Source organism: Macaca mulatta, chromosome 20 (genome assembly GCF_049350105.2).
Source record: "Macaca mulatta isolate MMU2019108-1 chromosome 20, T2T-MMU8v2.0, whole genome shotgun sequence".
In the NCBI taxonomy this organism is placed as follows: Eukaryota; Metazoa; Chordata; class Mammalia; order Primates; family Cercopithecidae; genus Macaca; species Macaca mulatta.
Genome location: NC_133425.1, coordinates 11,921,813 through 11,947,244, shown reverse-complemented (window position 1 = coordinate 11,947,244; position 25,432 = coordinate 11,921,813). Strand labels below are relative to the sequence as shown.

Genomic DNA, 25,432 nt, shown 5'->3' with positions numbered 1-25,432 from the left:
GCCAGGTGCGGTGGTTCACACCTGTAATCCCAGCACTTGAGGAGGCCAAGATGGGCAGATCACCTAAGGTCAGGAGTTTGAGATCAGCCTGGTCAACATGGTGAAACCCTGTCTCTTCCAAAAATGCAAAAATTAGCCAGGCGTGGTGGTGCATGCCTGTAATCCCAGCTACTCAGGAGGCTGAGGCAGGAGAATCACTTGAACCTGGAAGGTGGAGATTGCAATTAGCCAAGATCATTCCACTGCACTCCAGTCTGGGCAACAGAGCAAGACTCTGTCTTTAAAAAAAAAAAAAAAAAAGTATCACATAAACTCATGGATGCAGACATATTGTTATTGCTACTCAAATTGTCCCACTGTTGGCCAGCGGGAACCTCTTCCAGTTAGCTTTCACCATATTGCCCAGGTTGGTCTCAAACTCCTAGGCTCAAACGACTTCCTTAACCTGACTCTCATGGTGTCTGGCAGCTTCCTTGCCATCTGGGATGTTCCAATATCCCTGCCCCATTGTGTGCATTTCTCCATCTGTACCTGGAATCTGCCATTTCTCCAGGGAGCCCCGGCTCCTCTGAGTGGAGACTGGCCTTGGTCGCCTGTCTTACTAGCTCTCTGTGGTTAAGCCTGCTCATCTGAGGGTTCCAGGGGCAGCCTGGAAATCCTGGGCTGAGAGTGAGTGGGAATCTAGGACCTCCTGTTGATTCTGCCACTCAGAGCAGCTGCTAGCCCACAGGATGCTGTCCTGAAAACTAGGACAGGCCCCCTCTCAGACAGACACAGACCCCTACCAGGTACCATCTGGGGAGTGGAGCATGGGCAGATTTCAGCACTTGACCCCCACCCCCATCTCAGCTGAGCGCCCTCACCCTGTGCACCACCTGCATACATAACTGCTTCTTTACTCCCACTCCGGGCAGTTCATGTCACCTCTCTGAGCACCAGTGTCCTCATCTGTAAAATAGCACGATGTCCTCTTCCTACCTCAGTTATTTTCTTTGGCCTCGTTTGTCCTAAGGCAGATATTATGGGTTGAGCTGGGTCTTCCCAAAAAGATATGTTGACATCCTAACCCCCTCAAAAATTGAACCTTACTTGGAACTAGGGTATTTGCAGGCGTAGTTAGTTAACATGAGGTCATACCAGAGTAGGTCAGGCCCCTAATCCAGTATGACTGGGGTCTTTATAAGGACGTGCGAGGATAAAGACACAGGGAGAGGCAGAGATTGGAATGATATGGCCACGAGCCAAGCAATGCCAAGAATTGCCACTGTTACGGTTTCAATATTTGTCCCATGTAAAATGTATGTTGAGATTTGATTGCTATTGTAACACTGCTAAGAGCTGGGACGTGTAAGTGATGATTCGGCCGTGAGGGCTGTGCCTTATGAGTGGGTTTCATACCTCTAGAAAGGGGCTGGTGGGAGTGAGTCTTGGCTCAGGGCTCTTCTAGTGGATGGAGAAGTGGCTGGGAATGTACTTCTTCTGCCACGTGAGGACAGTGTTCCTTGCCTCCGGGGGGTGCGGCGTTTAGTGCATCATCTTGGGAGCAGAGACCGGACCCTCACCAGACACCAAGTATGCTGGCACTTTGATCTTGGACTTCCCCACCTCCAGAACTGTGAAAAATACTTTTTTTTTTTTTTTTTTTGGCGAGACAAGGTTTTACTCTGTCACCCAGGCTAGAATGCAGTGGTGTGATCACAGCTCACTGAAGCCACAATCTCCTGGGCCCAATTAGTCCTCCCACCTCAGCCTCCCATGTAGCTTGGACCGTAGGTATGTGCCACCATGCCCAGCTAGGTTTATTTTTTTTATTTTGTAGGGACAGCGTCTCCCTATGTTTCCCAAGCTGGTCTCAAACTCCTGAGCTCAAGTGATCCTCCCACCTTGGCCTCTCAAAGTGCTGGGATTACAGACATGAGCCACCATACCTAGCAAAAAGATAAATTTCTATTGTTAGTAAATTACTTAGTCTATGACATTCTGTTACAGCAGCATAAAATGGGCCAGGTCAGAAATTGGTACCAGAGGAATGGAGTATTGCTGTAACACGTACCTGAAAACGTGGCAGAGATTAGAATGATGCTGCTACAAGCCAAGCAGTGCCCAGGAGGTGGAGGGTGAAGGGTGAGAATCCGCACACAGGGCCCAGCCTGGGCTCAGCATCCAGAGACATCCCCCCGCAACTTGTCCCTGGAGCTCACACTTTCATTTTGATGCTGAACATACCCAGACTTGAAAGTCGGTATGTCTCTTTATTTTTTTATTTTTATTTTTTTGAGACAGAGTCTTGCTGTGTTGCCCAGGCTGGAGTGCAGTGGTGCCATCTTGGCTCACTGTAACCCCCAAGCAGTTCTCCTGCCTCAGCCTCCCGAGTAGCTAGGATTATGGGTGCATGCCATGACGCCCGGCTAATTTTTGTATTTTGAGTAGCCACAGGGTTTTGCTATGTTGCCCAGGTTGATCTTTAACTCCCAGCCTCAAGTGATCCACCCACCTCGGCCTACCAGAGTACTGGGATTACAGGCAGGAGCCACCGTGCCCTGCTGGGTATGTCTCTTTAAAAAGAAATAAAGAACAGAAACAAGAGGAAAAAACTGTGGCAACTAGAGGGAAGTTTGTTCTTTTATTCACTTCTACACATAAACCTCTATTTCCTTTGAATGGAAACTGGGCACTTAGCAATCAGCCTCTGCTCAGACATCCCAACAGTCCCAGACCCTGAGGTCCCGGCTCAGATGTCAGAGGGAGTAAGAGGATGTGCTGTCTTTTGAATTAAGAAGGCAGTTTCAGAAGGATGATGGAGCTAACATTGCATCTAGGTCACTCTAGAAAAGAAAAATCAGGTCATCCCAGGCGGTTCATCCCCTGGGTTAGTGCAGGCCCCACAGCATTCCTCAAGGGTTCATAGGGACCTTTGCTTTTTTAGGCTTGGGTTTCTTAAGTCCTTTCTGCTTTGTTGCTGAAACTGAGTTCATCTTGAAAATGGAAGAGAGGAGAACACTTCAATTGTCACACACAGAAGAATCACTTGGGAGTTTTGTTGAAGTGCAGATTCTAGTTCAGGAGGTCTGGGGGTGGGGCTGTGGGTCCTGTATTTCGTAACTTCCAGGAGGTATGGTGGAACTAGTGGATGGAGAAGTGGCTGGGAATGTACTTCTTCTGGGGCAAACATCATCTTAGCTGCCTCCCCTGGCACCTGGGGGTCCCTTGAACCCAGCATCTTCATGGTGGCATGCTGTTGCTAGTGAAGCAGTGTTGTCTGGGTAAATACCTGGGGTTCATTGTCTCGTGCCAAGAAGATTAAGGACACGGACACACATGAGGAATGAGTTTAGAAGCGGAGGTTTAATAGGCAAAAGAAAGATAAAGGAGAACAGTTTTCTCCCTAGTGAGAGAGAAGGGCTTCTGAAGGGAAAATCTGGCCGGTGGTGGACCACAGCAGATTTTATAGACAGGCTTGAGGAGGTGGTGTCTGATTTACATAGGGCACAGAGATTGGTTGGATCAGGTGTGACGTTTACATAGCGCTCAGGGAAGGCTGGCCATCCCACCCTAATCTTATTACATAAATGGGCTTTCCACTTGGCCCATGCCATGTTGTCTGCTTCTTACTGTACACATGGCTGGCGAAGAGAAGGGAAGATGCTCACACCTGTAATCCCAGCACTTTGGGAGGCCAAGGTGGGTGGATCATGAGGTCAGGAGATTGAGACCATCCTGGTAACATGGTGAAACCCTGTCTCTACTGAAAATAAAAATAATAATAAAGAAGTTAGCCGGGCATGGTGGCACGCACCTGTAGTCGCAGCCACTCGGGAGGCTGAGGCAGGAGAATTGCTTGAACCCAGGAGGCGGAGCTTGCAGTGAGCCGAGATTGCGCCACTGCACTCCAGCCTGGGCAACAGAGCAAGACTCGGGCTCAATTAAAAAAAAAAAAAAAGAGAGAGAGAGAAGGGAAGATGGAGCCTCCATGTTGGACATGCCTGGTCCCAGGTAGCCTTTCCCTACTGGCACAACTCGTGGCATTCACCCTGCAAGCTTCCAGCTCGCTTGTCTATATCTGCAGCTGGATTTTACAGGCTGCTCTTTGTTAGAAAAGAAAATAATTTGGGGGCTGATTTTCATTGAAAGGAAAACCTTACTTGGTACTCCCATACCCTCACTATATGCTTAAATAATTTCCTCTGAACTCCTACGTCAGTAGCGGAGAAGCCACCTGAGTGTAAGTGGGTGTCAGGGCCAAAGAAAGAAATAGCAACACCCTACTTATTTTTAACAATGGGGAAAAACATTCACCTGACAAAGGATGTCCAAAAAGAGCATTACTGGTCACGTTTTTTTTCTCTTTTTCTGTTCTCAAAAATGTTGACTATTAGTGAGTCAAGTAATAAGTAGAGTGATACAAACCACAGCCGCTGGAGGACTGTCTCTGATATAGCATGGTAGGTGTTTTATCTCCCGGAAGCCTGTAAACCAAAAACAAAAGTCTAAGCCCCCCAACCAACTGAATGGACCCCTCCTCTCAGCCAAGGGGATTCTAAAGTTAACCTGAAGAACTAGTTCAGGCCCTGATGGAAAGAGGTGGGGGTCGGACGTGCCTCGTTCTACCCTCCTCCCATTGGAATCCAGGCACAGCTGACCAGCATTAACATTAACACAGAGACCTTAAGGTTGACAAAACAGATTGTTTGTAGCAATAAATACCAACAGCACAGACAGCAGGCCCTGAAAGAAATTGAAGTATTTTACCCCAAAATACATTTGAGGACTAAACTCTAATTTTTATCCTATCTTGCCCAAATTCCTATCTAAGGGGTCTGGGGATTCATGCCCTACAAACCATAAATTCTCATCAGATGGGTTTTATTTAACCCTATATATCGCGACTTACTTTCCAACCTGATGCTAGTGTAACATTACAGGACAAAGAAGAAACTCAAAATATTTTACCCCAAGACATGTTTCTTTGCCATATTTTGAAATGGTCCTGCAAAGCTGTTCTTTGTGGGGGAAAATTTATATCTGTAAAGAATCTCTATTAACATAGTTAGATTTTTTCTTCTAGACCCTCCCAATCCTGAAGAGATTAACTGAGAACCTAACACCTTTTACAGGTCTGGATAGGAAACATTTGTCTTCTACTGTCTCTAAGGGCTGCCACTGTAAGACTTCAAAAGAACCTTGTCTCCACAATCTTTTAACTTCACCTGCACATTCCCTTTCTATTGATCCCAGGTCTTGAAACTCAACCAATTTTCAATCAGAAAAATTTAAAATTTATCTATAGCCTAGAAAGTCCCTACCAACCAGCCCCCTCCTCCTGCCCCTCTTTGAGTTGTCCTGCGTTTCTGAAACAAACGAATGTACCATTGTACCCTTTTTTTTTTTTTTGAGACATAGTCTCACTCTGTCACCCAGGCTGGATTGCAGGGGCACAATCTTAGTTCACTGCAACCTCTACCTCCTGGGTTCAAGTCTTCTGCCTCAGTCTCCCAAGCAGCTGGGATTACAGGCACCTGCCACCAGGCCTGTTTTTGTTTTTGTTTTTAGTAGAGATGGGGGGGGGTTTCACCATGTTGACCAGGCTGGTCTTGAACTCTTAACCTCAGGTGATCCAGGATCCAGCAGCCTCAACCTCCCAAAGTGCTGGGATTACAGGTGTGAATCACCACACCCAGCCCCAATGTATATCTTGAATGTATTTGATTGATGTCTCATATCTCCCAAAAATATATAAAACCAGGCTGTACCCCAACCACCTCGGGCACATGTTCTCAGGATCTCCTGAGGGCTATGTCATGGGCTATAGTCACTCCTATTTGGCTCAGAATAAACCTCATCACATGTTTGACAGAGTTTGACTCTTTTCATCAATACATTTTTTGACGTATTTTGAAGGAGCCCTACAGAGCTGTCTCCTGTGGGGAAAGTCTGCACTCTGTTGAGAACCCCCTTCCCTTTCCAGGTGCTTCCCCTGATCCAGGAGAGAATTCACGAAGAGCAGCACCTTTTCAAGGCTGGTAAAAATCATTTGCCATCTGTTCTCTCTGAAGCTGGCTACCGGGAGGCGCCATCTGTGATATAAAAACCTTGCTCTTGTCCGGGCGCGGTGGCTCACGCCTGTAAGCCCAGCACTTTGCAAGGCCGAGGCAGGTGGATCACGAGGTCAGGAGTTCGAGACCTGTTGGGAAATTGCTTGTGGGGTGCCTGCATAAACTGGCCATAAAAATATGGGACAATAAGTTGTGGAAAGTCACAAGAGGCCTCTGAGGAGGAAATTGCCATCATGGTCCCATGTTCAGAGCGAGACCTGCTCTTTTATCTGCAAACACTGTGTTCAAGGAGAAAGACACTCCTTTGAAGCACTGGAATGTGGACAGATGTGCAGGCTCCTAGTTAAGCCCGCTCTCACCAGCTACTCTCCGATAAGTTCAAAATATGCTGTTTGAGCACGAAGGAGATTCATTTAAACTGCTACAGCATGACATACTGTCTCCCTTTCCCGGTTTCACCCCTGAACATCTGCTTCTCAGACCTAAGTGATTGTACTCAATAAATAGTGTGGAGACCAGAACTCTGAGCCCTTTGCAGCCTCTGATTTGCTCTGGCCCTCCGGCTCCCACCTTTATGAACTCTTAACCCACCAGACTTTGGGTACCCTACTAGTGGTGTTGAGGCTGGTCCCCAACAGAGACCAGCCTGACCAACATGATGAAACCCCGTCTCTACTAAAAATACAAACAACTAGCCGGGTGTGGTGGCAGGCACCTGTAGTCCCAGCTACTTAGGAGGCTGAGGCAGGCGAATCACTTGAACCCAGGAGGTGGAGGTTGTAGTGAGCCAAGATGGCACCACTGCACTCCAGCCTGGGCAACAGAGTGAGACTCCACCTCAAAAACAAAACAAAACAACAACCACCAAAAAAACACCTTGCTCACAACCCCTTATCTTAACCCAGACACTCCTTTCTCTTGATTCCAGGTCTGTAGATAATAACTCTTTCAACCAATTGCCAATCAGAAAATCTTTGAATTTACTTATGACGCAGAAGGGCCCTTCCTGTTTGAGTTGTTCCGCCTTTCCACACCAAACCAAGGTACATCTTACATGTATTGACTGATGTCTTTGTCTTCCTAAAACATATAAAGCCAGGTTGTAGCCTGAGAACCTTGGGCATATGTTCTCAGGACCCCATGGAGCTGTGTCATGGGTCACAGTTCTCATATTTGGCTCAGGATTAACCCCTTTAAATATTTTACAGAGTTTGACTCTATTAGTTGAAGGCCTCCGGCATCTGACGTAAATGTGACTGTCTCATTTTATGGATGGATCATGTGAGGCTCAAAGTGAAGCGGCATCGTTGTCTGGGGTAAATACCTGGGGTCTGTCATCTCGCACCGAGAAGATAAAGGACACGGACACATATGAGGAGTGAATTTAGGAGCAAAGGTTTAACAGGCAAAATAAAGAGAAAGGAGAACAGCTCCCTCCCTTGTGAGAGAGAGGGGCTTCTGAAAGCGAAAAACTAGCCCACTGCAGACTGCACCAGATTTTATAGACGGGCTTGAGGAGGTGGTGTCTGATTTTCGTAGAGCCCACAGATTGCTTGGTCTAGGGGTGACATTCACATAGCACTCACGGAAGGCTGGCCACCCCACCCTAATCTTATTATGCAAATGAGCTTTCCACTTGGCCGGTGCCATGTTTTCTGCCCCTTTCTGTACATGTGACTGGAAAGGAGAAGAGAAGATGGAGCCGCCATTTTGAACGTGCCTAGTCCCAGGTAGCCTTTTCCTATTGGCACAGCTGTTGGCGTTCACCTGTGCAAGCTTCCAGCTTGCTTATCTGCAGCTGGATTTTACAGGCTGCTCTTTGTTAGGAAAGAAAATAATTTGGGGGCTACTTTTCATTAAAAGGAAAACCTTACAGAGGACTCTCGTACCCTCACTATCTGCCTAAATAATTTCTTCTTAACTCCTATATCAAAAAGGGTTCAGTAGTTTGTCCAGGACTGCATACCTAGCAAGCATGGAGCAGGAGCGTGGGGCTGGACTCGCTGACTTTCCTGGCACCACGCTGGCCAGGTGCAGGGAGGGTTGGGCTTTTGTACTTCATAGAGGGGTGGCCTCTTTTCTGTAGAGGAACTGGTAAGCCCAGAAGAAAGGACCTGCTTTCTGGAATTTTCTTCATGCATCCAGCTCTAATATTCCATTACTCAACGGGGGATTTTTAGGTCTAAATTTTCTTTTTTTTTTTTTTGGACCACAGCTGGGCCATCTAGGAACCCAGAATATCAGCCCGTGAGCTTGGTTTATCCCAAAAGGCATCTGGCCTCAATGCAAAGTCAGGGCTGCTTCTGCCGATTTCTTTCTTATTCTACTTTTAAATTCAAATTTACGTAAAAGTACAGAGAACAACGAACCTGATGTTCCCATTGCCCATCCCCAGTCATCACCAGGATGTGGCGAGTTTCATCTTCACTCCCTCCCACCCCCGCACACTCAGGTTATTTTTAAACAAATTCTAGACATCATCACAGAGCAGAGCAAACCAAGAAGGGAAGAGGATGCCTTTCTTCAGGCCTGCCATACTGAGAAGCAGGAAGGTTTCCAGTGTCTGAAAGAGGGCACAGAATTTAAAATGGGATGTTTGATAAGGAATTCTAGTTCGAGATGGGCTTTAAAAAAAAAGAGTACAGTTTTCAAAGTAAAGGGATTTTTTTTCTTCTTCTTCTTTAGACAAGGTCTCCCTCTCTCCCCAGGCTGGAGTGCAGTGGTGTGATCATATCTCATTGCAGCCTCAAACTCCCGGCCTCAAGTGATCCTCCTGCCTCAGCCTCCCAAAGTGCTGCGATTACAGGCATGAGCCACTGCACCTGGCCACAGGACAACTTTTAAAGACATTGTTAGGTCACTGCTGAATTTAGGATAAACTCACCTTCCCCTGTGGATGGAAAATAAATCGTGGGGCCCCCAAATCATTAAGCTAAAGGGAAAAGTCAAACTGGGAAATGCTTCAGGCCAACCTGCCTCCCATTCTATTCAAAGTCATCTCTCTGCACACTGAGACAAATGCATATCTGATTGCCTCCTTTGGAGAGGCTCATCAGAAACTCAAAACAATGTGACCATTTGTCTCTACTCTACCTATGACCTGGAAGCCCCCTCCCTGCTTCGAGGTGTTCTGCCTTTCCAGACCCAACCAATGTCCATCTTTTTTTTTTTTTGAGACAGAGTTTCACTCTTGTTGCCCAGGCTGGAGTGCGATGGCGCAATCTCAGCTCACTGCAACCTCCACCTCCCAGGTTCAAGTGATTCTCCTGCCTCAGCCTCCCGAGTAGCTGGGATTACAGGCATGTGCCACCACACCTGGCTAATGTTGTATTTTTAGTAGAGATGGGATTTCTCCATGTTGGTCAGGCTGGTCTCGAACTCCTGACCTCAGGTGATCCGCCTGCCTCAGCCTCCCAAAGTGCTAGGATTACAGGCATGAGCCACCGAGCCTGGCCCCAATGTTCGTCTTACATATGTTGATTGTTGTCTCCTGTCTCCCTGAAATGTGCAAACCAAGCTGTGCCCTGACCACCTTGGACACATGTCGTCAGGACCTCCTGAGGGTGTTCTCAACCTTGGCAAAATAAACTTTCTAAAATAACTGAGACCTGTCTCAGATATTCAGGGTTTACACCCCCAAATCAGACCTGCTTTGGAAGTTGTGGGAAGGTGATATTTGTGCCTCCTCTGTTTCTCTGTGTACTCTATCTAGACAGAGCCTCATACCTATGTCCATCCACCTTTACAAATTCTGGCTCTTTTTTTTTTTTTTTTTTTGAGATGGAGTCTTGCTCTGTCACTCAGGCTGGAGTGCAGTGGTGCGATCTCGGCTCACTGCAACCTCCACCTCCCCAGTTCAAGCGATTCTTGTGCCTCACCCTCCCCAGTAGCTGGGATTATAGGCTCCCCCCACCAAACCTGGCTGATTTTTGTATTTTTAATAGAGGCAGGGTTTCGCCATGTTGGCCAGGCTGGTCTTGAGCTCCTGACCTCAGATGATCCACCCACCTTGGCCTCCCAAAATGCTGGGATTACAGGTGTGAGCCACCACGCCTGGCCCTGGCTCTTTTTTTTTTTTTTTTTTTTTTGAGATGGAGTCTCGCTCTGTCACCCAGGCTGGAGTGTAATGGCGCAATCTCAGCTCACTGCAACCTCCACCTCCCGGATTCAAGGGATTCTCCTGCCTCAGTTTTCCAAGTAGCTGGGATTACAGGCGCCTGCCACCACATTCAGCTAATTTTTGTATTTTAGAGATGGTGTTTCACCATTTTGGTCAGGCTCGTCTCGAACTCCTGACCTCAAGTGATCCACCTGTCTCAGCCTCCCAAAGTCCTCGGATTACAGGCGTGAGCCACCATGCCTGGCCCTGGCTCTGTTTTTTAGAGCAGTTTCAGTTTTGTAGCAAAGTTTGAGGAGAAAGTTCATAAAATTTTTATATATTCCCCTTCTCCCCCAATTTCTCCATTTTAAACATCTTGCATTAGTGTGGTATATGTGTTACACTTGATGAACCAATACATTATTATTAACTAAAATCCATAGTTTATATCAGGGTTTACTCTTGGTGTTGTATATTTTATGAGGTTTTTTTCTGTTTTCTTTTTTTCTTTCTTTCTTTCTTCTTCTTTTTTTTTTTTTTTTTTTTTTTTTTGAGAAAAGGTCTTGCTCTGTTGCCCAGGCTGGAATGCAGTGGTGTGATCTCGGATCACTACAACCTCCACCTTCCAGGCTCAAGCCATCCTCCCACCTCAGCACTCCAAGTAGCTGAGACTATAGGCGTGTGCCACCATGCCTGGCTAACTTTATTATTTTTTTCTTTTTTTGGTAGAGATGGGGTTTTACCATGTTGCCCAGGTTGATATTTTTTCTTTTTTTTTTTGAGACAGAGTCTTGCTCTGTCACCTAGGTGGGAGTGCAGTGGTGGGATCTCAGCTCACTGCAACCTCCCCTTCCCGGGTTCAGGCAATTCTTCCTCATCTTCCTGAGTAGCTGGGATTACAGGTGTGCACCACCACACCTGGCTACTGTTTGTATTTTTAGTAGAAACAGTGTTTCACCATGTTGGCCAGGCTGGTCTTGAACTGCTGGACTCAAACTATCTGCCCCCTAGGCCTCCCAAAGTGCTGGGATTGTAGGCAGGCGTAAGCCACCACGCCTGGCCCATTCTGTGAGTTTTGGTAAATGTGTAATGTCATGTATCCTCCATCACAACATCATACAGAGTAGTTTCCCAGCTCGAAAAGTCCCCTCTGCTCCACCTCTTCATCCCTCCCCACCCTCTGGAACTCCTGGCAACTACTGATCTTTTTACTGTCTTTAGAGTTTTGCCTTTTCCAGTACGTTGTATAGTGGAAGTTGTCCATACACGGCCTTTTCAGATTAACCTCTTTCACTAAGCAATATACATTGAAGGCTCCCCCATGCCTTTTTGAGGTCCGATAGCTCGTTTCTTTTTAGCATTGAATAACATTCTGTTGTCTGGATATACCACGGTTTATCCATTCTGCTATTGAAGGACATCTTATTTGTTTGTTTGTTTTTTGAGACAGAGTCTCACTCCGTCACCCAGGCTGGAGTGCAGTGGTGCGATCTTGACTCACTGCAACCTCCACTTCATGCGTTCAAGTGATTCTCATGCCTCAGCCTCTCCAGCAGCTGGGACTACAGCATGTGCCACCATGCCCGGCTAATTTTTTTGTATTTTTAGTAGAGATGGGTTTTCACCATATTGGCCAGGCTGGTCTGGAACTCTTGGTCTCAAGTGATCTGCCCACCTCAGCCTCCCAAAGAGCTGCGATTGCAGGCATGAGCCACCACACCCAGCCAATTGAAGGACATCTTAGTTGCTTCTGAGTTTTGGCAATTATGAATGAAGCTGCTGTAAACATGTGTGTGTTGCTTTTTGTGCAGACGTAGGTTTTTAGCTCACTTCGGTAAACACTGGGGATTGTGGTTGCTGGATTGTATCACATGTAAAATGTTTAGAGTGATTTGCAAAGATTTGGCTTTGGTCAGCGGCTTCCAATAGGAAATTTGTATGGTTCAGTGAATTTTTACACGTGTAGTCATTAAAGCTATGGAACATTCCAGCATCTAGAAGTCTCTCTCATACCCCTTCCCAATCACCACCCCCTCACCCACTCCAAGAAAGAACACAACCCCTTGGGATTCTGCCAGTCAGGCAGCAACCACCCCCCAGCTTTTGAAAGCAGATTTTTTGGGGTGTGGATTTGGGGAGCAGGTAGGGGCAGTTTGCTTCATTTTGGGTTGTTTTGAAGGGAGCCTAATGTCATCACCAAGTTGTTCTTGCTGGTCTGGAGCAGGGATTGGCACACTCTCTGGGTATTTGGGGCTTGACAGTCCAGCGAATGAGTGAGTGTGACTGTGTTCCAGTAAAACCTTATTTATAGGCTGGGCGCAGTGGTTCACACCTGTAACTATAGCACTTAGAGAGGCTAAGATGGGAGGATAGCTTGAGCCCAGGAATTTGAGACCAGCCTGGGCAAAAGAGTGAGATCCCATCTCTACAAAAAAATTTAAAAATGAGTCAGGTGTGGTGGTGTTTGCCTGTATTCCCAGCTACTTGGAAGGCTGACGTGGGAGCAGTGCTTGAGCCTGGGAGGTCGAGGCTGCAGTGAGCCTTGATCACGCCACTGCACTCCAGCCTGGGTGACAGAGTGAGACCCTGTCTTAAAAACAAACAAACAAAAACAAAAACAAAACCAACAAAAAGTTTATGTCACAGGTTAGCAGCAACTACCTGGGGCTGGTGGCACAGGGTTAAGAATTTACCAACACAGTTAAACAGGTAGACAAGCAGATTTATTAGAGAAAGTATGGAAGTACATTTCAAAGGAGCAACGGGCAGGCCAGCAAGAGAGGAGCTGACTGCCAGGAAACAAAGGCTTGCTGGGGATTTTCTAGGATGGTGCTTGTGCTGTGTGCTGAAGAGGGCTTTGTGAAGTACTGATAATGCCAATGTTGCAGTGAGTTCACTTGTGATTTTTGTATCAGCTTAAGGTTGGATGACAGCTGGGTGCAGAAAGGTTGTGTTATTTGGCCAGGAGCGGTAGCTCACACCTGTCATCTCAGCACTTTGGGAGACTGAGTCAGGTGGATCACCTGAGGTCAGGAGTTCGAGACCAGCCTAGCCAACATGGCAAAACTCCGTCTCTACTAAAAATACAAAAATTAGTCAGGTGTGGTTGCAGGCACCTGTAATCCCAGCTACTCAGGAGGTCGAGGCAGGAGAATCGCCTGAACCTGGGAGGCAGAGACTGCAGTGAGCCGAGATCACACCGCTGCACTCCAGCTTGGGCAACAGAGTGAGACTCTGTCTCAAAAAAAAAAAAAAAAAAAAAGACTGTTATTTGTGAAGGAGGGCTGTGTGTTCTGGACAATGAACAGAGGTAGATTTATAGCTTATCAGCCTTTTCTTTTTACTTTCCCTCATTTCTGCCAACCTGACTCTCCCTAATTAAGACTCCACACTTTATTTACAAAAGCAGGCCATGGCCAGATTTGGCCCTTAGGTTGTAGTTTGCTGAACCTGGGCAGAGCTGGGCTTTTTCTTTGTGAAATTCATGTCCAGATCCCACCTGAAATCTGAATCCATGTGTCCTGTGCACGACATGAGACCTCCTCAGGTGGCTTTCGTGCACATTTCAGGTTGAGAATCTACTGTGCTTCCCTCCAGGGAGGAAGACAATGGGTGACAAGGGCCCAGAGCTGCATAAATGGATCTAGAAAGAGAGGAAAGTTGAACAGAAGCCCCCATCAGGACTCTTCCCGCCTTGACAACACTTTACTTGTGTAATCTCATTTCCCCCTTTCATTACTGTGTCATTTTCTCGCCTCTTCTTTTTTCTTTTGAGATGGAGTCTCACTCTGTCACCCAGGCTGGAGTGCAGTGACATGATCTCGGCTCACTGCAACCTCTGCCTCCCAGGTTCAAGTGATCCTCCTATCTCAGCCTCCTGAGTAGCTGAGACTACAGGCGTGTGTCAGCACACCCAGCTAATTGTTATATTTTTAGTAGAGATGGGGTTTCACCATGTTGGCCAGGCTGGTCCTGAACTCCTGACCTCAAGTGATCTGCTCACCTCTGCCTCCCAGAGTGCTGGGATTACAGGCGTGAGCCACCACACCCAGTCTCCTCTTCTTGAAACAATGGGTTTCTACCTGTCTGGGGTTGGGGATGTTGGATACTGTGCGGAAATAGCACCTGTTCAAGTTGAACACGATTCTGGGGGAACGTAAGGGGCCCAGGAGGCTTGGGAGATCCCTGCAAAGACAAAAAGTCGTCCCCTCAGGAGTGAGAGAAAGTTGTGGTCAGAGGGGGAATTTCACAGTTTGGCTCTTGGTGGTGGAACTGTTGTTTTGAATGACACGGAGCACTGAGATGGTAATGGCTGTCACCTATTTTTGAGCATGGTGTGTGTTTCAGGCACTTTATATGTACCATCGTCACCCGATGTTTTCAGTATCTTAGGAAGTGGATCCTGTTGGCATTCCCATTTTGCAGAAGAGGAGATGGAGGGATCACAAAGTAGCTTAGAGAAGACCACAGAGCTACTCAGAGGTTAGAGCGAGGATTGGAACCCTGGTGGTCTAGCACCCAAGCCCATGGGTGGCAGGCCAGGTCTCACTAACACAGGCCTCCGTAACAGCTGTCTCAGCACTGACTCAGTGGTGAAGTTAAATATTAAAAGCTGAGAGAGCCAGTGCCCTTATACAAAGGCTGGAATGTAACAAAAGCCCACCCAGAGTTGTGTCCAGGCCTTTCCTGGTCCTTGAAGTATGACAAGATAACGAAGGAATTCTTAACAGGAGCCATTTAGGATTAAATAAGTTTATTGGGGGGTCCAAAGAAACTCCCCAGTCCTCCACAAACAAGTTTAGTGGGGGTCTGAAGAGGCTTCCCAAACCTTCATGATTTAGCAGGAGACAAGATGAGGGTAATCACCCCAGCACCTGGACCCACTTAGATTAAGTAAATTTACTGAGGCTCCAGAGGAAGGTCTTTGGGACTCAGATCTTAGTTATAGATTAAAAGAAGTTAATCTTTATTTTATTTTCTTCATTCATTCATTTTGAGATGGAGTCTCGCTCTGTCGCCCAGGCTGGAGTCTAGTGGCATGATCTTGGCTCACCGAAACCTTCGCCTCTTGGGTTCAAGCAATTCCCGTGCCTCAGCCTCCTGAGTAGCTGGAATTATAGGCACGCGCCACCAGGCCCGCTAATTTTTCTATTTTTAGTAGAGCCGGAGTTTTGCCATGTTGGCCAGGTTAGTCTCCAACTCCTGACCTCAAGTGATCTGCCCGCCTCAGCTTCCCAAAGTGCTGGGATTACAGGCATGAGCCACTGCCCCCAGCCAATCACTTGTTTTAGATGAATGCAAACTTACCCATGACATATAGCTCAGAAGGTATGTAAGCTCTGGAAAACTCGGTAATTTTGAGTTGACCTGGCGTTATTTTCTAGGTCTTCTCCCTGTAACTGGCTACAGAAATAAAAACTTCCTCTCCCAGTTCATCTGCATCTCGTTTTGGGGCCACAAGAATATGCCACCTGATCCTCAGTTGGTCCGGGAACACACGCAGCTGTGCCATGCCCACTGTGCCGTTTGCCTCTCAAGGGGCGACCTCCCAGGTTGGTGCCTGGGAGAGCGGAGTTAGAGAGCAATGGCACTAGGACCTGGAGGTGATTGGTGGGGGTGGGGAGGCGGGGAGTGTGCTCCATGTTGCCGGGGAGCAGGAGGATGGAGGACCCGATGGCAGAGATGAGTGGACAGGACTTACGCCATGACTTTCAAAACTCTCAAAACTGGAAAACTGGTCTGAGATCACACAGTATTAGCTAGAGGCACAGGCTGGGCAAACTCCAGGTGGGGACTGAATGAGGACTTGGAGGATGCTGATGGAGCAACCTGCATGAAACAGGATTAAAGCAACATTTAAAAGGGCAACAGGCGTCCTCTTCTACTTGCTTTGGGCTTTGAACTCTGTTTGAATAACACCACTTTCCACTGAGTTAATCAGGGCCCAGCTAACTGGAAGCTATCAACAACTGGAAATTTTTCAGCATTTTATTTTAGGAAAGCCACAGCCAAAAAGAAAAAAGAAAAGAAGCGGGTGGGCAGGGGATTTATTCGAATGCATTTACTTCCACATTTTACCATGGGTCAGTGCACACTTGGGTCACACTCTGACCTTTTTTTGAGATCTATATATTTTGTTTTGAGATGGAGTCTTGCTCCGGAGTGCCATGGTGCAATCTCGGCTCACTGCAACCTCTGCCTCCCAGGTTCAAGGATTTCTCCTGCTTCAGCCTCCCGAGTGGCTGGGATTACAGGCGCCTGCCATCAGGCCTGGCTAATTTTTGTATTTTTAGTAGAGATAGGGTTTCACCATGTTGGCCAGGCTGGTCTCGAACTCCTGACCTCGAGTGATCCACCACCTCAGCCTCCCAGTGCTGGGATTATAGGCGTGAGCCACCGAGCTCGACCCTCTATACGTATTTACGTCTCTATTGTTCTACAAAGAGGACAGATGTTTCCAACGATTCTGACTTGATTACAAGTTCAACATAACAAACATGTTTGCTGAGAATCTTAAATACCGGCTGCTTTTGGGGATATAAAAATATCCCCAAACATGGTCTGTGCCCTCAAAGAACTTTCAGTTATTGAAAGAGCGTTTATTTATCTCCAAGGGCAAGGGACAAAATTTTATTCAGTTAGTTAGGAAATTCTCAATAAGGTTTAAAGCAAAAAGAGACACCCAAGATTCTTACCTTCTGGAACACTCCAGGAAGTTTTTAAGTTCTATGTGATCCTGTCTAATTCTTCTTTGAGACAGAGACTTGCTCTGTTGCCCAGGCTGGAGTGCAATGGTGCCATCTCGACTCACCGCACACTCCACCTCCCGGGTTCAAGCGATTCTCCTGCCTCAGCCTCCTGAGTAGCTGGGATTACAAACATGAGCCACCACAACTGGCTAATTTTTGTATTTTTAGTAGAGACGGAGTTTCACCATGTTGGCCAGGCTGGTCTTGAAATCCTGACTTCAAGTGATCTGCCTGCCTCAGCCTCCCAAAGTGCTAGGATTACAGGTGTCAACTACAACACCTGGTGATCCTGTCTAATTTTTAAATGCGGGGTACACTTCCAGGGTTGGTTTTCATTCAGGTCACTGGCAGAGCTGAGAGCCTGAAAGGCTCAGACGAGACCCATCCTGGTGAATGGTTGGTGCTTTGCCATGCAAAAAGTCACTGTGAAGTCTGCTTCTGACTCTTAACATTCCCCTGGGAGTCAGAAGCCCCACAGTTTTATAGGCGTCTATGTTGTGCTGACTCTGACTCCATTTCTTCTTGGGGAGAGTGAGCAGGCTCTTTCCCTGCAGTTCTGTGTGGACCTCTGTGGCCACCCCATTCTGCCTCTCATTTGCCAAAGCCCACAGCATTTTATAACTCTAATCCAGAGGTTGCAAGCTCACTGCTTGCAGGCCAGTGAGAAACACAGACTGGGATATTTCAGTAAAAGAATTAGCGGCCATCATTTAAAATCAGATTTCCCATTGCAAGTATGGATTTCTGACTTCTCCTGAAAATCTTGGATCTGGCAGTACTGGGTCTGATTTGCACCAGACCAGTGGTGCTGGGAAGAGTCCCTTTCATCCCTCCCTTTTCCTCCCCTGCCCTGAGGTGTGGGTTTCATTGCCATCCATCACTGTGTCAGAGGTGTGTGAACCAGAGCAACTCCATGTTGAATAGGGGCTGGGTAAAATGAGGCTGAGACCTACTGGGCTGCATTCCCAGATAGTTAAGGCATTGTAAGTCACAAGATGAGACAGAAGATCGCACAGGATACAGGTCATAAAGACCTTGCTGATAAAACAGGTTGCAGAAAAAAAGCCGGCTAAAACCTACCCAAACCAAGATGGCCACGAGAATGACCTCTGGTCTTCCTCACTGCTACACTCCCACCAGCGCCATGACAATTTACAGACGCCACGGCAATGTCAGGGAGTTACCCTATATGGTCTAAAAAGGGGAGGCATGAATAATTCACCCCTCATTCAGCATATCATCAAGAAATAGCCATAAAAATGGGCAAACAGCAGCCCTTAGGACGGCTCTATCTATGGACTAGCCATTCTTTATTCCTTTACTTTCCTAATAAACTTGCTTTCACTTTACTCAGTGGGTTTGCCCTGAATTCTTTCCTGGGTGAGATCCAAGAACCCTCTCTTGGGGTCTGGATCTGGTCCCCTTTCTGATAACAACTGGGCTCGTGCTGTTGATTTCTTGATCATAGTTGAGTATCGTTCTCTACCTGTGTGCTCTATCTAAACTGGGAAACTATAGAAAGAAACAGAAACCCACAAGTGTCTTCAGTCTGGCCCACATCACCCGCTGCCATCACCTGCTCTAGACAACTTGGTGACCATTCTTTTCTTGTTTTGAGATGGAGTCTAACTTTCTTACCCAGCCTGGAGTGCAGTGGTGCAATGTCGGCTCACTGCAACCTCCGCCCCCAGGTTCTGGTGATTCTCCTGCCTCAGCCTCCCGAGTAGCTAGGGTTACAGGCGGACGCCACCATGCCCAGCTAATTTTTGTGTTTTGAGTAGAAATGGGGTTTCACGATGTTGGCCAGGCTGGTCTTGAACTCCTGACCTCAGGTGATCCACCCGCCTCGGCCTCCCAAAGTGCTGGCATTACAGGTGGCACGTGGCCTATATCAGACTATCAAACTCACATTAAAAAAAAAAAAAAAAAAAAAAGGCCGGGCGTACTTGCTTATGCCTGTAATCCCAGCAATTTGGGAAGCTGAAGCGGACGGATCACCTGAGGTCAGGAGTTCGAGACCAGCCTGGCCAACATGTTGAAATCCCATTTCTACTCAAAATATAAAAATTAGTTGGGCATGGTGGTGGGCGCCTGTGATCTCAGCTACTCGGGAGGCTGAGGCAGGATAACTGCTTGAACCCAGGAGGTGGAGGCTGCAGTGAGCCGAGATCATGCCACTGCACTCCACAGAGCAAGACTCCGTCTCAAAAAAAAATAAATTAATTAAAAAAAATAAAAATAATAGAAAAAAAAAAACAGAAAAAAAGCAATTTACATAAGATGAGCATGTTCCCCTTGGCTCCCTCTCTTCTTTCTGGCCAGGTTTGTGTCTAAAGGAACAGTGAACAAGAACCACCTTCCCCTAGGTTAAATGCCAGGATTCACGTGCCACTCACCACTGAGCAACTATGATGAGTGAGACCTGCCACTCACAGGTCACATGTTTCGCTCTGTCCAGGAACACATTCCCCGATGACATGAGACACTTGCCCCGTGGGCTGCATGTGAGCTTGGAGTTCAGTGACTGGCGGAAAAACCCAACCTTTACCTTTGGGGAACTGACTGTCATCTCTGCTGGGCGGGGAGGCAGTGATTGCTGTCACATTTCACTTCAAAGATGACCGTGTTTCAAAGAGGGAGAGTGATATTTGGAGTCAAGTGGCGGGAAAGTACTGGATTCTTCGAAGGGGAGGGAAAAAAACAGTGTCAGCATGACTATTTGGGGACTGCTGACCTAATAATGCATCCCCAGGGCTACAGCCTGAGTTTCTGCTTCATATGCACCAGGGAGAACATTCCATTGAGCCATGTGAATGCCCCCAGCAAAGTCTGAAATGGTGAAGGGAATTCAGTAACCATCCGCTTGGCTCTTGGAGTGAGGGCGCCTTCTGGGTCCTTTCCTAGACACCCCTTGGCCACCTTTTTCCACCTGTTTTTCCGAGTGAGTGCCATCGTCACCTACGTGTGCTGCGACTGGTTCGGCAAGAGCTTTGTGGGCTGTTTTGTCACGGTGCTGCTCCTCCTGTCCCTGGACTTCTGGTCTGTGAAGGTGAGGCCCTTTCCTGTGATGTCACTACTCCCGAAACACGAGGCTTGTCCCCTATATGCGTGGGATCAAGAGATACTTTGGTTTAGACTCCTGAGACATGCTTAAGAGTGCTGAGCAGTGTCACTTAAAAGTAGGGGGAATGGAGAAACCCTGTCTCTACTACAAATACAAAATTAGCCGGGCGCAGTGGCACATGCCTGTAATCCCAGCTACTCGGGAGGCTGAGGCAGGAGGATCACTTGAACCCAGGAGGCGGAGGTTGCACTGAGCCGAGATTACACTATTACACTCCAGCCTGGGCAACAAGAGTGAAACTCCGTCTCAAAAAAAAAAAAAAAAAAAAAAAGCTAAGGGGAAAAATGCATTGTTTAGCGCTTAATAAATGGCTTTTGTCAAATGTCAATTGTCATTCTTGCACATGTGACAACCCCATATGACTCTGCATTTTTTTGTAAAACTTACTGTATTAGTCTGTTTTCACACTGCTTATAAAGACATACCCAAGACTAGGTAATTTATGAAGACAAAAAGGTTTAAGGAACTTACAGTTCCACATGGCTGGGGAGGCCTCACAGTCATGGTGGAAGGCGAAAGGCAAATCTTACACGGTGGCAGATGAGAGAATGGAAGCCAGCCGGGCGCGGTGGCTCACTCCTGTAATCCCAGCACTTTGGGAGGCCGAGGTGGGAGGATCATCTGAAGTCAGGAGTTTGAGACCAGCCTGCCTGGCCAACATGGAGAAACCCCGTCTCTACTAAAAATGCAAAAATTAGCCATGCATGGTGGTGTGTGCCTGTAATCCCAGCTACTTGGGAGGTTGAGGCAGGAGAATCATTTGAACCCAGGAGGTGGAGGTTGCAGTGAGCCAAGATTGTGCCACTGCACTCCAGTCTGGGTGACAAGAGCCAAACTCTGTCTCAGAAAAAAAAAAAAAAAACAGAGAGAGAGCGAGCGAGAGAATGAAAGCCTAGCAAAAGGGGTTTCCCCTTATAAAAACCATCAGATCTTGCGGCACTTATTCACTACCACGAGAACAGTGTAGGGGAAACTGCCCCTATGATTCAATTATCTCCCACCTGGTCTCCCCCATAACACGTGGGAATTATGGGAGCGACAATTCAAGATGAGGTTTGGGTGGGGAGACAGCCAAACCATGTCACTTGTATATGAATTAATACATATATTTAAAACATATATAATATGACCATATAAATTATATATGTTTGTGGGGGGAGTGTGTAACTTTTTTTTTTTTTTTTTTTTTGAGATAGAGTCTTGCTCTGTCGGCCAGGCTGGAGTGCAGTGGCGCTATCTCGGCTCACTGCAAGCTCCACCTCCCAGGTTCAAGCCATTCTCCTGCCTCAGCCTCCCGAGTAGCTGGGACTACAGGCGCCCGCCACTATGCCCGGCTAATTTTTTTGCATTTTTAGTAGAGACAGGGTTTCACCTTGTTAGCCAGGATGGTCTTGATCTCCTGACCTCATGATCCTCCCACCTCAGCCTCCCAAAGTGCTGGGATTACAGGCATGAGCCACCACGCCCAGCCGTGTGTAACTTTTTAAAGTGAGCTTAGTTGAAAACTAGAAGCCTTGACATCTGAGAATTCACTACAATTCAACACCTTTTTTTCTTCCTGCTTCCAGTACAAGTCTGACATGAATCAGGGGACTTTTTATTTATCAACACAGTGAATACGCCTCTTTGCTTGTGACCTGCTCAGAGTCATTTGTCTGTTGTCTTCAGAATGTAACCGGAAGACTCCTGGTGGGCCTTCGATGGTGGAACCAGATAGATGAAGATGGGAAGAGCCACTGGATCTTTGAAGCCAGGAAGGTATTCTCCATGACGAGCTGAACTAACCAGAGCGGGGATAATGGGCGTAGAAAGTTTCTGTGGGTTCCTTTGGAGTTTTATGCATATCTGATTCCAGCTACACAAAAGCCACTGCTGCGGGTGCCCTGGTGAAACATGGGTGTGGCAAAAGTGTATGCAAAATAGACTGGGCATGGTGGCCCACGCCTGTAATCCCAGCACTTTGGGAGGCGGAGGTGGGTGGATCACTTGAGGTCAGGAGTTTGAGACGAGCCTGGGCAACATGGTGAAACCCTGTCTCTACTAAAAATACAAAAATTAGCCGGGCGTGGTGGCAGCCACCTGTAATCCCAGCTACTCGGGAGGCTGAGGCAGGAGAATCACTCGAACCCAGGAGGCGGAGGTTCCAGTGAACCAAGATCATGCCACTGCACTCCAGCCTGGGTGACACAATGAGACTTCGTCTCAAAAAATAAAACAACATCAACAACAAAAAAACCCCACAACAACAAAAGCATCTGCAAACTAAAATAAATGAAAATGCGAGCACGCTCGTTCGTTTGCAACCTTTCTGCTTGTTTTGACATTTGAATTACTTTCCTTAAACAGGTCTCCTCGAATAACATTGCTGCCACAGAAGCTGAAGCGCGAATCTTCTGGCTGGGCCTCATCATCTGCCCCATGATATGGATTGTGGTTTTTTTTGGCACCTTATTTTCCTTGAAGCTGAAGTGGCTGGTAAGGCCATACCTTGACTTCCACATTGCTTTGATGTCTCTGCAAAACCGGTGTTTGCACTGCTAGGCTTCTGTTGTTATTCGTTATTGATTGAACAGTTGTAATAAGTTTATTGAGATATAATACACATTCCATACAATGTACCCATTTAAAGTATACAATTAGGGGCTTGGCATGGTGGCTCACGCCTGTAATCCCAGGCCTTAGGGAGCCCAAGGCAGAAGGATTGCTTGAGCTCAGGAGTTTAAGACCAGCCTGGGCAACACAGTAAAACCCCATCTCTGCAAAACATACAAAAATTAGCCAGTCATGGTGGTGTGTATGCTTGAGCCCGGGAGGCAGAGGTTGCAGTGAGCCAAGACTGTGCCACTGCACTCCAGCCTGGGCGCTAGAGTGAGACCCTGTCTCCAAAAAATAAAATAAATAAATACTAAGTGTGAAATTCAGTGGCTTCTAGTGCAGTCATAGAGTTGTGCAGCCAACACCGCCATCAATGTTAGGAAATTTTCATCACCTGAAAAAGAAGCCTTGCACCCTTTCAACATTGCTTCCTTATGCTTCTGTTCCTCCAAACCCTGGCACCTATTAATTTTTCTGTTTCTATGGATTTGCCTGTTCTGGGCATTTCATATAAATGGACTCACACAGGCTGGTGCGGTACCTCACGTCTGTAATCCCAGCAGTTTGGGAGGCGGGGGCAGGTGAATCACCTGAGACCAGCCTGGCCAACATGGCAAAACTCTGTCTCTACTATAAATACCAAAATTAGCCGGGCATAGTGGCACATGCCTGTAATCTCAGTCACTTGGGAGGCTGAGGCAGGAGAAGTGCTTGAATCCAGGAGGCAGAGGTTGCAGTGAGCCAAGATCGCGCCACTGCACTCCAGCCTGGGTGACAGAGTGAGGCTCCATCTTAAAAAAAATTAAAAAAGAGAGAAAACAAAATACTTGTAGATAGTAAAACAACAGTGTCATTTAATGAAAGTGCGGGCTCTGGAATTTGGATCCCGGCTCGACCACGCTCCAGTTCTGTGGCCTTGGGCAGGTTTAATCTTCCTGAGCCTCAGTTTCTTCCTTGTAAAACGGGATGATGATGGTGGCAACCTCTCCAATTGTAATGATTCTGAGGTGTCCATGGGTATTTGCAAATGCTCAGTCAATGTTGGCCATCACTATTCTTAGGTGCTGGCTAGAGCACTTCTACTTGGCTTGAGAGGTGCATTTCTGTAAATGCTCTTAGAAAGTGACCTCTGCGTCAGGAGATCGAGACCATCCTGGCTAACACGGTGAAACCCCTTCTCTATTAAAAAAAAAAAAATACAAAAATTTAGCCTGGTGTGGTGGTGGGCGCCTGTAGTCCCAGCTACTCGGGAGGCTGAGGCAGGAGAATGGCGTGAACCCAGGAAGCGGAGCTTGCAGTGAGCCGAGATCATGCTACTGCACTCCAGCCTGGGCAACAGAGCGAGACTCCATCTCAAAAAAAAAAAAAAAAAAAAGACAGTGACCTTTGCTTTCTTTGTCTGAGTGCAGGCTCTCGTGGTTGCTGGGATCTCTCTCCAAGTTGCAAACCTGTATGGCTACATCCTTTGTAAGATGGGAGGCAACAGTGACATTAGCAAGGTCACAGCCAGTTTCCTGTCCCAGACAGTGTTCCAGACGGTGAGTAACTGAGGTCTGACTCCTGGACCACTCCTCTCCAGGTAGTCAAAGTCAAGGTGGCCTGCTGGCAACTGCGGTTTATAATGTAACATATCAGCCAGGCTGCCATTGTTTTATTGTTTATTTATTTTTTGGGAGGAAGGATCTTGCTCTGTCACCCAGGCTAGAGTGCAGTGGTGTGATCATGGCCCACTGCAACTTCCATCTCCCGGGCTCAAGCAATCCTCCCACCTCAGCCTCTCGAGTAACTGGGACTACAGGTGTGTACCACCATGCCCGGCTAAGTTTTTAATTTTTAAAAAATTATTAATTATTTTTGTAGAGGCAAAGTTTTGCCGTGTTGCCCAGGCTGGTCTTGAACTCCTGAGCTCAAGCAACCCGCCTGCCTTGGCCTCCCAAAGTGCTGGGATTACAGCTGTGAGCCACTGTGCTGGCAGTTTTGCTTTTTAATTGTAAGATTTACATAAAATGTAGCCTTTTAACCATTTTAAAGTGTATTGTTCTGTGGCATTAAGTATAACCACCATGTTGTGCAACCTTCACCCCACCCAGCTCCAGAACTGCTTTCATCTTGCAAAATTTAAGCTCAGTACCTGTAAAACATTAACTCCCCCTTCTCCTTGCCTCCTGGCCCTAGGAACCAGCATTCTGCTTTCTGAGTCTGTTGGTTTGACAGCCCTAGGGACCTCCTGTTAAGTGCAATTATAGTTTTTGTCCTTTTGTGACTGCCATTGTTTTCAGTGATTTTTAAAACTATAGAATTAAGAGTCACAAACGGTTTTTCCATTTTTGTTATTATTATTATTGTTATTTTTTGAGATGGGAATTTCCCTCTGCTCCCAGGCCGGAGTGCAGTGGCATGATCTTGGCTCACTGCAACCTCCGCCTCCCGGGTCAAGTGATTCTCCTGCCTCAGCCTCCCGAGTAGCTGGGATTACAGGTGGGCACCACCACGCCTGGCTCATTTTTGTATTTATAGAAGAGACGGGGTCTTGCCATGTTGACCAGGCTGGTCTCAAACTCCTGGCCTCGAGTGATCCGCCTGCCTTGACCTCCCAAAGTGCTGGGATTACAGGCATGAACTACCATGCCCGGCTTGTTTTTTTTTTTTTTTTTTTTTAAACTTAACAGATATTTCTAAAAGTGAGAGATAGGAGGTCTTTGAAATTTGACCAGGTTCATCCTGAAATGGTTTGAACCATCTTAAATTTGAACAGTGCTGCTTTATGCCAAGACGTCAAGCAACCAATTCCGCAGGTTTTCTGTACTTTGTG

The 25,432-nt window shown here is 47.1% G+C and overlaps 1 protein-coding gene across 11 annotated transcripts in view; it reads left to right on the top strand.

Moving 5' to 3' along the window:
- The window catches only part of TVP23A (trans-golgi network vesicle protein 23 homolog A), a 56,740-nt gene that overhangs the window by 22,526 nt on the left and 8,782 nt on the right, over positions 1 to 25,432 (top strand). For 6 of the 11 annotated variants that reach the window (XR_003725586.2, XR_013412435.1, XR_013412433.1 and 3 more), the window contains exons 3-6: positions 19,806 to 19,950; positions 21,694 to 21,783; positions 22,372 to 22,500; positions 24,030 to 24,158. Coding sequence is in view for 3 of the 11 variants with exons in the window: in XM_015125610.3 (XP_014981096.1) it covers positions 19,806 to 19,950; positions 21,694 to 21,783; positions 22,372 to 22,500; positions 24,030 to 24,158 (493 nt within the window). In the remaining 8 variants the exon portion in view is untranslated. Of the gene's footprint in view, positions 1 to 5,965; positions 6,021 to 6,981; positions 7,097 to 7,261; positions 7,370 to 19,805; positions 19,951 to 21,693; positions 21,784 to 22,371; positions 22,501 to 24,029; positions 24,159 to 25,432 lie in introns of all 11 variants that reach the window. The other 5 variants (XR_013412438.1, XR_013412437.1, XR_013412439.1 and 2 more) reach the window with 2 other exon arrangements.